This window comes from Stegodyphus dumicola, chromosome 3 (genome assembly GCF_044657685.1).
Source record: "Stegodyphus dumicola isolate Sdum_Otavi_A_Nest chromosome 3, ASM4465768v1".
NCBI lineage: Eukaryota > Metazoa > Arthropoda > Arachnida > Araneae > Eresidae > Stegodyphus > Stegodyphus dumicola.
In genome coordinates, this window is record NC_140770.1 from 135708154 (window position 1) to 135723622 (window position 15469).

The following is a 15469-nucleotide window of genomic DNA, read 5'->3' on the forward strand; positions in this document are numbered from 1 at the left end:
TATCTACACGAACAATGTTATTTATAAAAGTTTCATAAAACCTAATATAAACAGGGGGGAAATTAAGAAGTTAAATCCCCTATCTGTTTCTGATGAAATAAACCTTTCTTAACAATAAAGAATTCAAAATACATATACATCAAGTGCATAATATGAAATTTAAAATATATATAGAGAAAAAGATAAGATTTTAAAATAGCATTATATGGCACATATTATTGAATACAGAGATTATGAACAAGTTACATTAATCATTTCTCCCTAATGAAAAAATATTTATATATTTTTACCCTTTCGAAGTAAAAAAGGTACTTTTTTAAAGCTTCTCGAGCTTGAGCATGAGCAGATTCATTAGCAATGTTTGGATTTTCTTTATACCTACTACATTCGTAATATTCACTTCCATGAGCATTCCAATCTGTAAGATAAATACTTTATACTTAATTGAACATCTTAAACAAAAGAGATCAACTGTTAATAGCTTCTTTTATGTATATAACTATAAGAAATTTTTTTTGAGCTAGAAAAATTATAAAGTGACAAGAGACATTTTCACTAATGAATTTTTGAATGATATATCAGTTTAGTTTGGACACATTGAGTTTCAAAAGTCAAATAAAATTTCAAAAAAAAAATATTTCACATGTATTGTTAAATTGATATTTGAATTCCTATCTATTGTACATATACAGATAAATTTTTAAATTATGACTTCATAACACTACTTATAAGCATATTTCAACAATATAGCTTATAAACATATTTTACCAATGGTTTAACTATTTCATTTGGCATTTATGAAAAAATTACAGCTTCCTCGCAACACCTCGCAAACTAACATTGGATTTTATCATTTTTTTTTTTTTTTTAATTACTTCCATCTGTTTTAAGTTTGACCCTTCCATTTAAATATTTCAAGTTAATCTTAAGTTTCCTTCTCATTTAATGCACAAAATGAAAATCACAGTTGCAAGGGATCCTGTATTTTAAGTCTTTAAAACATTAATTAATTTTTAAAAAGTAATGTACCATGAATTACGAACTGCCAAATTTTGGAACAGTGACACACATGGCAGAAACTAATAACTTTAAAACAGCTGCTTTCTGGCACTTGCTGTGTATAGAAGACTTTCTACATAAGTGATGTAGAATAACAGACATGCAAAGTTATAAATACACAGTTAATTTTCTTAATAGAATGTGATGCCTAACAATGGATTTCAAGAATTCTCTAGATTCGTTTACAGTAAAGAATCCTCAACCACAGGCAGACGATCTACATCAAAACTAAGTTTTTTTAAAAAATCTTTGCTGATAGAAATATTAATTCAAAAAAGAAACAGCACCTTGTGTCTTAAGAAAACAGCTCCTAGAAATCAGATCAAGCAGGCCTCTATCACAAATTTGCTAGTACTTTTTTTTAATATGAAGTTAAAATTAGGCTAACTTCAACCCATGACAAATGCTATTTTAAATCGTCCCATGTTTACACTTCATATATTATGTAGTCTTCTTGAAAATTAGCCTTGTTACTAATCTTGTTGTATGCTTATGTGCATAAACAATGTAATTTCTAAAAATAGTATAATTTATAAAAACTGTCTCTCTGTATAAGATTTTGTAAATTATACTGCATAATTGTGGTACAGTAAGGAACTTAAAATACTTTGATATTGGCAACAAATCATAACAATTAATTAAAACAAAATAAATATCACATAAAACTCTGAAAATTATACAACTATAAAATAAAAAATTATTATCAATCAAATGTCAATATCTATCATAAAAATAAAGCAACTGACTAATTGCATTTACACTGCAATTGAAGATATTTTTAAAAAACTGCACATTAAAAGAATAATTATTCATGAATCAAAACAATTTTAAAAATAGATGCCTAAAAGAATGCTTAGACATTATGATTACAATGAAATTTGAAATCATGTGAACCCTCAAAATGATTATCTTAAAAAAGATTTAATATGATGAGATCTTGCATTAAAAATTAAAGTTTAATAAGGTGAGACATACTTCATGTAAACTTAGAGCTGCATAAGCATACTCTTGTCACTGGCTAGAAACAGATGGAAATACATCGAATCCATAAATATTTTGAATAACATATGTTTTCACCAGAATATGGGCATCTGGAAGCCCAAATTTGGAATTTGTTTTATTATATATTTAATATTTTGTAAAACTTCAATGAATTTTTGATTAACAAACTCGACAATTTCAAAGCGAGCAACGGCGACATTGTACAAACAAAAAAAAAAATTTTTTTTATCTCCAGCAGAATGTGCATTGGAAATTCTAAAGATATGCTAATTTTAAAATTATTTTGCAATATTGCTGTTGAACTGAATTTTATTTTTTAAGTGCACAAGAATGTGATATTTAATAAATAAAGGTACCATACGAAACGTTAAAAGAACGCCCCTCTGAGAGTAATGCAAAATCTAAAAGCTTGCTCTCTCTCTCTCTCTCTCTTTTTTTTTTTTTTTTTTTTTTTTTTTTTTTTTTTTTTTTTTTTTGTATTGTAAAATTGTAATAGAAAAGGTTTGAAAAATTTAAAGAAAGATCAATTATTTTATACCTATTTTAAATAAATATAATAGCAACCCTTTTTTTACACCATAATTTTTTTTTTTTATTTTCTGTATCAGCTGTCACAAAGCAAGAAAATGAGTGAATTCAAGAATTTAATAGCTAAAAATCACAAACATTCTTAAAACTGTATTTTAACCACATCTAACAGTCTATAACAATCTAAAGTAAGTCTATCACAATCTAAAGTGATTTAATATATAAATTCATTCCTACCACACTTATGAGAAAATTCCAATTTGATCTGTAAGTATATGCTTATTTATGCATTAAATGAATAACACAACATATTGTTTATCTAATTACTAAAAACATTTAATAACAATCTATGCACTATAAACATAGTGCCTTGAATTAATCAAGCCTCATTTCTGAATATTTTGCTTTTTTTATTGGCATTTATTAAAATACCTTGTTGCTTTCTACTACTACAAACAATTTTGTGTACCTGTCATCATGTTGTTATGCGAAATTGCAGCACTATACCATTTTATATTAACTACATTTTTTAGATCTTAAAACTGATGCAGTAAAATTACTATATATAAAGAGTTCTCACCTCCTAAGCACATCCAGCAAAAGTCAAATTTGCAACCATAACACTGCTATAAAAATATAAATTTATAACTTTATTCTTTATCACTAAAATTCAACAAGCTTCTCAGACACTTACTCAAACTAAAAGAGGAAACATAATTTATAAAAAATATATATAATTACAGGGAATAAAAATCAGAATATAAATATACTATAAATCAAAACAAAATGCAATGTTTATGTAAAGTTGATATTTTTTATTCATATGTTGCCACATTTACGAATATTAAAATAAAATACACCTTTACTTTGAATTATAATATTCATTTGCACAAAAAGATTACAAGTTTACTCACAAAAAATGGTTATTACATACATTAAACCCTATTAATTAAGATGAAATTCAATGTGCAAAAAATTATAAAACAGCTATATGCTCTTTGAGAGGCCAATTTTTTATATCAAAGAGCAAAATAGTTTTTTCCTTTTATTGTAAGGATCTTAAGTTTTACTAACGTTTATTTTATTTTAAATCTTTACTATCACTTCTTATTTTCTACTTCCGGCCAGAATTATAAGCGTGAAGGAGTTTATGCAAAGTTGTCTGGCGAACGCCAAGTATTTAAGTGTGGCCTTTTTGCCAAGCAGAAGAGAGGAAGCCGTGAGTTCGAAGCAGGCCGCTTACCTTAGAAGTTACGCAGTTGCTACTTTGCCTTCCAGGCCAGAGGTTTTAATCCTCTTGATAAATTAAACGTATTGTAGTGTTCACAGTCTCTGTGCTACATACGCTTTCTGTTATTATAAGGCCAATCTTATTCTAAAGTTAAATTAGAGTTTAGTTTTATTTTGATATCTTTTAAGTTAGACCCCGAGTGGAGGGTCATTGTATTCCGAAGTACGGAAGTCATTGTATATAAAGAAAAAAATAAAGGGTTTTGTATACCCTTCGTCTGTATCCTGTCTACTTACTACAATTAGTGAACATAGCTTTAGTAAGCTCTCTGTTCTAGTCAGGTCATTGTATGTTTCCGAAGAAGGTTAGAAGAAACATTGAACCTGATAGTGGCGCCCGACGAAGAATAACCATGGCCGAGTTTCAAGAAGAACCTGTGCTGCCTGCAGAAACAGCTCAGAATCCAGAAATGCCAGCTGCCGCCCTGGAAGGATTTGGGTATATTGTCCAGACCATGCGCGCTTCGATGAAACCGGAAGCAACGTTTAATGGAAACTCACAGGTAACCAGTTTTTTGGAAAAATTGGATGACCACTTCATGCTCTACCCCGTGCACGAGTTTCAAAAAGTTACCTTAGCTACCAGCGCTTTGAGGGGCCAAGCGCTTAACTGGTTCAAATGTATCGGCAGAAGTCTCTTGGGTCAAGCAGGAAGTCCCACCTATACCTACGAAAATTTCAAGACTGCCCTACTAAAAGCCTTCCCTGTTGTAAGGGATCGTGCGAAATTAGAAACAGAACTGTTCAGTATATATCAACAAAGAATGGAAAACCTCTCCAGGTTTATTTTAAGAAAAATTCACGTTTTCAAGCTCTTGTATGGAAACCGTCCGGATCCTGAAATAATTCAAGTGATTTTGCCGAGGTTACTACCCCAAGTGCAAGACTTTATTGAATTGAGAAATCCGACTACACTGGAAAAATTATTTGAGCTAGCAATCCAGTTTGAAAGTAGAAGAACGGCGGACGTCGAAAGAAGACGCCAATATCAACAGCGAAACCAATTTGGTACGCCAAGACTACAGCAAACTCAAGCACATGGCTACGGAGAAAAAGCGAATCAGTGGGCAAGGAAACCCGAGCATTCAAAAACAGCCGGCGAACGTCGACAGTTCAATAGCAACCCAGGAAAAAAGTCTCAAGGCCAGTGGAGAAAGAAGGAAAGCACCGAAAGAAAAAATAATTTAAACTAAAACGGATTTCTGCTGACGAGAGGGTGCGGAAATCCGAAGGCCACGAAAACCCCTCTTCCTACAAGTTAAATACAGTAATGGTGAAAAATTTAACTCTTCCGAAGATTGAAGTCTTGGTAAATAATATCCCGGCCACCGCACTCCTGGATACCGGCGCGCAGTGTTCCTGTGTGGCAGAAGTCTTTTTTAGAAAGTATTTTCGCAAATACCGCATATATAATGCGGATAATACAACAGTATTAGCGGCGCAAGGAGAACAATGTAAGTGCGTAGGTAAAGTACCTTTGTACATCCGTATCAAGGACGAACAAGTAAAGGTGATGTTTTTTATAGTAAAGAATTTGCAAGCACACTTAATACTAGGAATAGACTTTCTTTCAGACGCACAAGCTACACTGGATTTTAATGAAGCGTCTCTTAAGCTGACGATGCAACCAGTGTGTGTAGAAAAGGTTGAACCGCCAAGGGTAAATCTCGACCACCTGCCTAATGACGAGCAAGATAGAATCCGACAAGTGGTAAGTGAATTTGCTTCCTTATTTAGTGATATTCCAGGATTTACCCAGGTTACTAACCATAGTATTGACACCGGAGATGCATTGCCGGTTCGTCAAAAACCATACCGGTATGATAAGAATAAGGAAAAAATTATAGAATGGCATATTACCGATATGCTACGTAAAAAGATCGTAACGCCTATCTCAAGTAGTTATGCTAGTCCGGTGGTTTTATGTAAGAAAAATAATGATTATCCTTTGGAGCATCCAAAAAGGTGGAGATTCGCTATTGATTACCGTAAATTAAATTCCATAACGAAATATCCGGTATATCCGTTACCGATTATAGAAGAAATTTTAAGGAACATAAAATCAACCAAATTTATGACAACTTTAGACTTAACGAATGGTTATTTTCAAATAGGGATCAGGCCTGAGGACGTGCCTAAGACTGCTTTTATAACCAAGTCTGGCACTTATGCATTTTTGCGAATGCCGTTTGGCCTTTCAGGCGCCCCAGCAACATTTCAGCGATGCATGGACATTGTGTTAAGACCTGTTCTCGGAAAGTCCACATTTATCTATTTAGACGATATCATTATTACTAGTGATAATCTAGACCAACATGTACAGGATTTAAGACAGGTGTTTTCTTTATTAAATGAGGCCGGTCTAAAAGTTAATGTCGAAAAATGCAAATTTGCAGCCCCTGAATTAAAATATTTAGGTTACAAAATATCGCAAAAAGGGATCGAGACAGATGAATCAAAAATAATCGCTGTACAAAAGTATCCCACTCCAAACACGGCAAAGAAGCTCTCTTCTTTTCTAGGACTTTGTTCATATTATAGGTCCTTTATAAAAGATTTTGCGGCTATCGCTGAGCCATTGTTAAAATTAAAAAGGAAAAAGGCAAGATTCTCGTGGACGGCCGAAGCCAATAGTGCTTTCGAAAAATTAAAACAAGCATTAACGCAAGCCCCTGTGTTGAAATTTCCTGAAAAGGATGAAAATTTAGAAATTTCAGCGGATGCTTCGGATTATGCGGTAGGAGCGGTACTTTCGCAAAATCAGCAGCCAGTAGCATTTTTTAGCCGAACTTTAAATCAAACACAAAGAAACTATTCCGCGACCGAGAGAGAGGCACTTGCAGTTCTGTTAGCAGTGCAAAAGTTCCGAGTCTATTTTGGAAAGGCGCCGATAACAGTATATTCTGATCATGCGGCGGTAACTAGATTGTACTCTGGAAAAAATTTATCCCCAAGGTTAATAAGATGGGCACTCAAGCTGCAAGAATATAATCTGGTAATCAAGCATACCCCCGGAAAGGAAAATATCGTAGCAGATGCCCTGTCACGAATTAAATTAGACGAACAGGGTAATACCGTAAAAGTTGCAATGCTGACAGCGTGTACAATAAATTCCCGAGAAACTGTAATAACCGAACTGGGTAAGGATCCTGAGTTTGGAAGTATTTATGAGTATTTGAAGGATCCTGAAAATTTTAGCCACCAAGATATTGTGGCGATAAGAAATAGGGCGGCCCATTACGAACTAATAGATGGTCTATTATTTTATACAAAAACTACGAATTCCAACAACGAATTTCGACCTGTTATCCCAGCTAGTCTTAGATTAAATATCCTGCAAGAGCTCCATGACAGCCCTTTAGCTTCTCATGCTGGTATTCGAAAAACTACTCAACGCGTACGCGAGGCAGTCTACTTTCCTGAACTGCAAAAGTTAACAAGGGCGTATGTCCAGTCCTGCCCAACATGTCAAGCCGTTAATTATATTAATTTCCGCCCGGCCGGGTTTCTAAATAGTATTAAATCCGAATTTCCAAATGAAATAATCGGTATCGATTTATTGGGCCCTTTCCCAAAAAGTCAGTTAAACAAAAGTCGCTATCTCCTTGTTATAGTTGATCATTTTAGTAAATGGACCGAAATTGTTCCCTTAAAACGAGCCTCCGCGAAATTAGTTACCGATTCTATTTTAAATAAATATATTTTAAAATACGGGGCGCCCCTAAAAGTTATATCGGATAATGGTCCTCAATTTGTAAGTAATATATTTGAAGACATGTGCCAAAAACTGGGCATACGTCATTTAAAAATGGTCCCGTATCGGCCGCAATCAAATATAGCGGAACGGGTCAACAGAAATATAGTGAAAATTATCCGTAGTTATGTTAAAAATTTTCATAAAAGCTGGGATAACTATGTCAATGAATTTGCTTTCGCCCTTAGGACCGCAAAACATGATACAACGGGCAAAACTCCTGCTGAGTTATTTCTAGGCAGAAAGATTATAACACCGTTAGATAAATTATTTTATGTGCAACAAAGAGCCCCAGAATTTAAAATGGGTGATATAGAAAAACTAATTAAGGAAGCAAAGAAGAATACGGAAGTAGCACAAAGAAAACAGAAGCTCTATTATGATTTGAAACGACGGGGAGTAACTTATAAAGTAGGGGATGAAGTACTAAAAATTAAGCATTCACTTTCTTCAGCACCAGAAGATAAAACTGCCAAATTTTTCCCACGCTTTGAAGGACCATATGTTATAGAAAAAATAACTCACGCTGTTGTAGTATTAAAGGCAAGAAATGGCGAAACCTGTTCCGCAAACATTGACCAGATAAAACCATTCTATGACCGTAATAAAATGCAAATCTTTTCAGATCTTTTGCAGGATCCGGTACGGCAGACACCGCAGGTACAAGTTCCAGAGGTGGGAAAACGACAAGTACAAGGGCAAGCCAATGAGAGACAGAAGCAAGTGAAAAGAAAATTGCCCCGCGGAAAAATTGAAGGTACAAAGAAAAAGAAGTCGTTCCACCGTCCAAAAAACAGAGTTCACGAACACCCCCAGAATGAAGAAGGGAGAAGGACGACGTATGTGGAAAAGACCGGGAGAAAGGACGGCAACTATAACCCGGCTGTGAAACGGAAGATTGACTCATCCGACAGAACTCTCCGCAGCAAAAGTCGCCGAACTGCGGAAGGGCCATCAGCGGCGGAGGAAAAAGTACAAGAAAAATTTGAACGGCCAACAACGAGGTCCAAGCAGGATCACGACAGAAGTTTCCCGGTTCCACCAAGACCAGCTGCCTTCAAACGGCCAAGACCACAAGCAGAGGACAGAAGGAAGATGTTCAAGGGTGGCCGTAGTGGTGAAAAACGGAAGCTTCCAGAGGAAAGCACTGAAGGGCGAGCCCGTACAAGAAGGAGGATCAACCAAGCAACGGTCTGCAGCACCTTTAAAGACTGGGCCCAGAAAAGGATGTCTGAATATTACAAAGATAAGTAAAATTTTGTGTTACTTTACAAACTTAAGTTAATCTTTCATTCTTACTGCAAGTGGCAGATTTGAAGAAGTTTTACCTCATGCGAGGTCTACCTTTATCGCCAAAAGGGCGAGAAATGAGTTGTGACCGATTTTCTTATTATGTTTTTCAATTACTCGCGCGTAAAACTAAAGTTGATGTATAATAGCGTTGTATAAAGACTTAAATATTGTAAAAAGTTATTATATAAATTTTATTTAAAACATTCTAACAAGAAAGAAGTTTTAGTCTGAAAGACTTTTTGAAATGTAGTATTATTTCAATGTAGAAAGAATTGGCACTTGCTTTGAAAAGAATAGAAGTTAACAATGTACTACTAATGTATGTTTTCAAATGTGTAAAATTAACGGCATCTTGATATGTTCTTGTATACATGTGAACTGTTATTTTGAATGTTTAGAAATACCGTGATATGGTAAATGTGAAAGTAATGTTAAAAAATTTGTTATTCGTGTGACTGTAAAGATTAAATCATGGTGAATATGTGTTAAAGGTTGAATGATGTAGTTAGGCTCTCTGACGCTACACTTTAGAGTTAGCCACTTTCAGAATAGTACCTCAGGGTCTAGAGTTGAAATTAGGGTGTGTTAAGAGGTCTCGTATGTTGAATTTTAACACGTTAGTGTTTTGATTGTAGGAGGAAGTGTTGAACACATAGACAGAAACACATTCGTGTTTGGTGTTTTTACAACACATGTCAGAGAGCACGGGGAGAGATAATTAAAATAGTCATGAATGAAATAAGAATGTTAAGAAAAGTATATTCTATATGTTATTTGCAATGTCATTCTGTAACATTTCATTAAACTAGTTTTCCTTCCAGATCTCTGGAAGGAACCAGAATTGAATAAAGCTCCTGTTTTGATGCAGTACAGATGAAAAAGAAAAAAGATTGTTGTATATTCCGGGAGCTGCTATTGTAACAAATTTCTTTCTTTTAAATTTTTCTAGTTTCTAGCGAAGCATTTTTTTGTTAAAGGTTGGCCTCGCGTTAGTTTCTAGAGCTAAAAGTTTTCAACAAGGTCGTTTTAGACCTCAGTTTCAAACTAATTAACTCTGGCGGGAAGTATGTAAGGATCTTAAGTTTTACTAACGTTTATTTTATTTTAAATCTTTACTATCACTTCTTATTTTCTACTTCCGGCCAGAATTATAAGCGTGAAGGAGTTTATGCAAAGTTGTCTGGCGAACGCCAAGTATTTAAGTGTGGCCTTTTTGCCAAGCAGAAGAGAGGAAGCCGTGAGTTCGAAGCAGGCCGCTTACCTTAGAAGTTACGCAGTTGCTACTTTGCCTTCCAGGCCAGAGGTTTTAATCCTCTTGATAAATTAAACGTATTGTAGTGTTCACAGTCTCTGTGCTACATACGCTTTCTGTTATTATAAGGCCAATCTTATTCTAAAGTTAAATTAGAGTTTAGTTTTATTTTGATATCTTTTAAGTTAGACCCCGAGTGGAGGGTCATTGTATTCCGAAGTACGGAAGTCATTGTATATAAAGAAAAAAATAAAGGGTTTTGTATACCCTTCGTCTGTATCCTGTCTACTTACTACAATTAGTGAACATAGCTTTAGTAAGCTCTCTGTTCTAGTCAGGTCATTGTATGTTTCCGAAGAAGGTTAGAAGAAACATTGAACCTGATATTATTATTTAGCAAAATATTGTGGATTATATAAAAGCTTACTTTAAATACTTAACTGCTGTCTTAGTTAATAACTGGTAAAAATTAAATGCATTGTAATCACTTTCATCAAAAATATATATGTTATCAAATGGAAAAATTTCTGAGGAATTCCTTAAGTTAATAAGTTAATTTTAATCAATCACAGTACTGCTGGATTAGTTATTATACCATCAGTTAACTGGTTTAAATTTAAATAAATTCAACAAAAAATGCATATTTTTATTACATGGAAAATATTTTATATAATTTGTTTGGAAGTGATTCTAACTAAATTATAAATTAAAATAGATGAATTTTTCAGTCCCAAATTATAATGTGCTTACATATACAGGAAATCGATATAAATTAATAATGCTTAAATAAAGTCAGGTTAACTGATTACAGGGCTACCTGCCTAAGGAAAAATATGCCTTAATGGAAGACTTTTCTAAAAGAAATTGACTTCATACATGCAGATAAACATGGAAATTCTCACATAATCATCTTATTCATTGGGAATTAAACTCAGTAAGCTACCAATGTTCAGTGTTCTTATCTGTTTGACTGTTAGTAGGCCATATAAATAAGATAAATAATATTAAAACACACCTTTCCTGAAAAGTGAAAATAAAAATTTATGCTTCAATTTCTAAAAGCTTATCAATACAGTTAATTTATTACTAAAACATAATATATTTATTAATAGAAATATTTTTCTTATATGATTTTTTTTATTAATGTGTTGTAAGTTATTTTAAAATGCTCAACTGCCAAGGTACTTAAAATAAACAAATGTAAAAATAAAATAAGGAAACAGATGAAATTACCATGTGATTGCACCCTCCATTTTTTTCTATACAGATATTGCACTTTGGGCACTAAAAACAGAAAAAAATATTAATTTCTATTACAAACATCAGAAATGTTATAGCAAGAGATTAACACATATATCATGTAGCGTTTCCAGAAAAAGTAAAAATTTATAATTACTCATTCTCCTGAACTCAGAGAATAAAATCACTGTTGAACAATAAAGATTTATTCAACTCGTGTTATAATACTGGCATGTTTTCCCAACCCTTATTCTGGGTGGGAATGTCTAGGAAAATAAATAAATTGTTTTAATAATATAATATGAAGTCCTATAACATGATTTCGCACTCTGCCTATGCAATGATACAATAGCTTTTGTAACGTCTAATGAAATCATTCACTGAACTCAATCTGTGTCAACAATTATGAATATACCTGCACATCTTACAGTTTACATATAATCAGTAGATTTGAATATTTTAACCAGTTAACTGTGGCGCTCTCGTTTAGGAGTGTGCACTGTTTGTGTCGCCAGAATCGAGCCATGAAGAATATGTTCGTCAATCACAAAGTAAGTGGCACTGGTAAGATATTGGATGAAAAAAAATTTATTTTATAAAATTGAATATAGTATTACTAATATTTACTTATTTGATTAAATAAGCATATATTACATATACATTAAACTAAAAACGCAATAAATTAAATATTATACATATTAAAGTAAGAATTTAAATTCCTACTGTTGAGCGAAACGGGGTACTACCATCTTTTTCCGAAAATAAGACACTGTCTTACTTTCTTTTTTGGTCCAAAATACGTGCTAGGGCTTATTTTCGGGGGAGGGCAAAAATAAAAGTATATTTATATATTTTTATTTAATATTTATTTTACACAGAATACAGAAATTTAAATTTATTCAATTACAGTCATGTCATCTTCTTCTGGAACATCGTCATAAATAAAATTCTGAATTATATTCTGACTTTCTTCCAAATCCATTTCCTGTTGAATCATTGGTCCGATTCTCTCATGTCTTGCGATATAGCTATCGTCGCGGCGTCGTATGTGTCTCGGGGGTTATGGTTTAGCCCAAATTTCCCCCCGATGAGAGTCTGCCGACGCTAACGGATGACGATGCCTTTCCTGTGAACGTACCTCTCTCGGGGCAAACGGTGAACTGGTTAAAATAAATTCCAAGAATTAATTTTAAACGAACTGTAGAGGTAAACAATTAATTTCTCGGAATATTTTGTTTCAAACATTTCTCTGAAATACGAGTATTAGGAAAGCTAAACATATTTTACCTATACTTAATAAATCAGCAGCATTTTTTAACGAATTCTTTTTGTCACATTATTTTAACTAGGGATTATTTTCGGCAGATGTCTTATTTTACAAAAAGTTCCGAAAATCACGATAGGGCTTATTTTTGGAGGATGTCTTATTTTCAGAAAAAGACGGTATAATACACAATGGGATTTTGCAAATCGAACACCAGTAACGCGATTCCTTCCTGATCTTACATTTGTAGCAATGCGAACACCTTCGCATAGGGTTGGTTTTTCCGATGCTCTGAGTATATAATTCGGAACTGAGTATATAATCCGGAACACGATTCCTGCCTAATTGGCTTATATTAGGTCTAAATGGCCAAGTTTGTGTCGATTTATTTCTTTCAATTGGATACGTCGCAAAAGTGTCTTCAATAAATTTGAGCAAAAAGTTGATATGCGATAATGTTCCATTATTCTTTTTATATAATATGAATGCATTCAGACACATAATGTCTAAAATGGAGAAATCTTTTTGTAGTACTTTCTGAGTCCTTTTTTTTGCTGTGGAGTATGCTATGATAATTCCATCGCTCATATCCACTCCACCCTTTTTTTTTTTTTTTTAATATCCACCCATTTGGAGAAATATCTTTTTGTAGTACTTTTTAAGTCTTTTTTTTTTTTTTTCTGTGGAGTACGCTATGATAATTCCATCGCTCATATACACTCCACCCATTTTTTTATTATAATCAATCACTAGCTCCGGTTTCTTTGTTATTATTTCTCTTTTCTCTGTTTCTGTTATGTTGTCATTATGTACAGTACCTACTAAATAAACCTCACTTATCTTTCCATTTCATTATACGGATGACGAGTATACTCGTCAATTACAGTTTAACTGGTTAAGTAATTTTGTTTGTGTTAGTAGTGATTTTACATTAATTTTAAATTGAAGTTTAAAAAGTTAAAATTATCAATTGATGCTTTTCCCACCCCCCTGCAGTTTTGAAAATTCCATTACCACTCTCATCAACTTAATATCTTTTTTTTTTCAAAACATATTACAGTCATTTCTCCTAAAAACCACTAAATGAAAAAGAGGAAGGTCATTATCAACATAAAAAGAACAACAGCCAGTCTATAAAAGAACTACTCATTGCCTTAGTGCAGGTCAGGTTGAAGAAAGTCTGGCACCCGTGCATCCATCTAGGAACATCAGGTATTGCCGGGCCTTGCAAGTCTCCAACCCAGTCAGATTCCAAGGAAGAATACCCCTGAGGGGTCTCCCTCCATCTTTCCCTAAAACAAACTCTTCAATAAGATTTCAGCCTGCCATGTATTTTTTGATCACCCCCTTATCCCTGCCTTATCACAGATTTGAACCTGGGCTCTTTGGTATGGCAATCAGCATTACATTACCTTCAGAACAATGTGCTTGTAATTTTAAAACAGCAGTGAACAATTACTTTTTCTTAAACATTTGATTACCTCTCAGTACTTGAAATGGCCATATCGCTCTTGCTTCTTGAAGTTGAAACACATTTTATACACTATTTATCTTCAATGCTCTCACTTTCATACAAATACACTGTTTGAAAACAAAACAGCATAGCAATGAGTTGTTCAACATTTCATAGTAAGATTTTTCCAAGTCTCATGCAAACTTTCATCGGTGTAATCCTGCTTGAACTCAGATAAGTTATTTGAATATGGCAAACCTCACGAGGGCTAACACTCTAAAGCAGAGTTTCTTAAACTGTGAGTCATGATCTGCAGCAGGGGGAGTCTCAGTTTTGATATTTCTTTAATTATAATAATTTTACAATTACCAAATATTTTTACACAATGTATCTGAAAATAGATAAAGATAAGACAATACAGACAACGAAAAAAATGAAAACGTTTCGACGCATTCTTTTTATAATATAAATGTTCATTTTCCTTGCTTTGCACGTGACGCTGTCATTTTGTTTGTTACTTATTTAAAATTTTCACACTGCTCTGTCTTAAAACTAGAAATTAAAGTTAATGACCTGAAATAGTATATTACAGTACAAGTGAAAAAATTTGAGAGTTTCACTCACGTGTGTGTCAGACTTGCGCAATACTTATCGGGGCCCCATAAAATTTTTGTAAATATTATGGGGTCCTGGGAGTCGCGAAAAAATCTCCATGATAGAAAGGGGTCGCGACTGAAAAAAGTTTAAGAAACCCCACACTAAAGGAAGGAATGTCTTTGTGGAGAAGTTTCTACAGAAACTGGCTTATATTTACATTACACATGAGGAAAACCATGAAAACCAACCATACAGCCAATCCATTTACTTGGGTTCAAACTACCTGTATTCAGTGGCCTCAAGCTCTCAGCTAGTGAAGCTCAGCTAGCAGGAACCAATCCTCCTTTAGATTCTGTTGCATTTTTGTTTGTGATAAAACATAAGAATTACACAGCTGTCTGCCACTATTTAAAATTTATGTATTTGTGCTGCAATGTATGCTTACATGCTTTATGAGATTACCTATTCAGCAAAGCACTGCAAAAAATATTCTTGCGTTACCATGGAGATGGAAATTCGACGACTTGAATTTGTGGGTTTCTTATTTGTTTTTGACCAAAGTTTTACAACAGCTACAAAAGTAGAGATTCAGCCAAGAAAGGTGAAATTTTTACCTGGGTTTTAATTCTATCTGCCTCAACTCACATTTTCCTTTCTTTGTTTACCCATGTTCCCCTCCCCTTACTTTTGAGATACATATGTATCATGGTCATAGAGTGTTGGAATCATCAAATATTA

The 15469-nt window shown here is 33.6% G+C and overlaps 1 protein-coding gene across 4 annotated transcripts in view; it reads right to left on the reverse strand.

The window, feature by feature from the left end:
- The window catches only part of ari-2 (E3 ubiquitin-protein ligase ari-2), a 65158-nt gene that overhangs the window by 20492 nt on the left and 29197 nt on the right, over positions 1–15469 (reverse strand). For 3 of the 4 annotated variants that reach the window (XM_085813341.1, XM_085813339.1, XM_085813340.1), the window contains 3 exons: positions 11412–11462; positions 3170–3215; positions 291–418 (listed from right to left, as the gene is read on the reverse strand). In XM_085813341.1, coding sequence (XP_085669467.1) covers positions 291–418; positions 3170–3215; positions 11412–11462 — 225 coding nt within the window. The remainder of the gene's footprint in view (positions 1–290; positions 419–3169; positions 3216–11411; positions 11463–15469) is intronic. The other variant, XM_085813342.1, reaches the window with a different exon arrangement.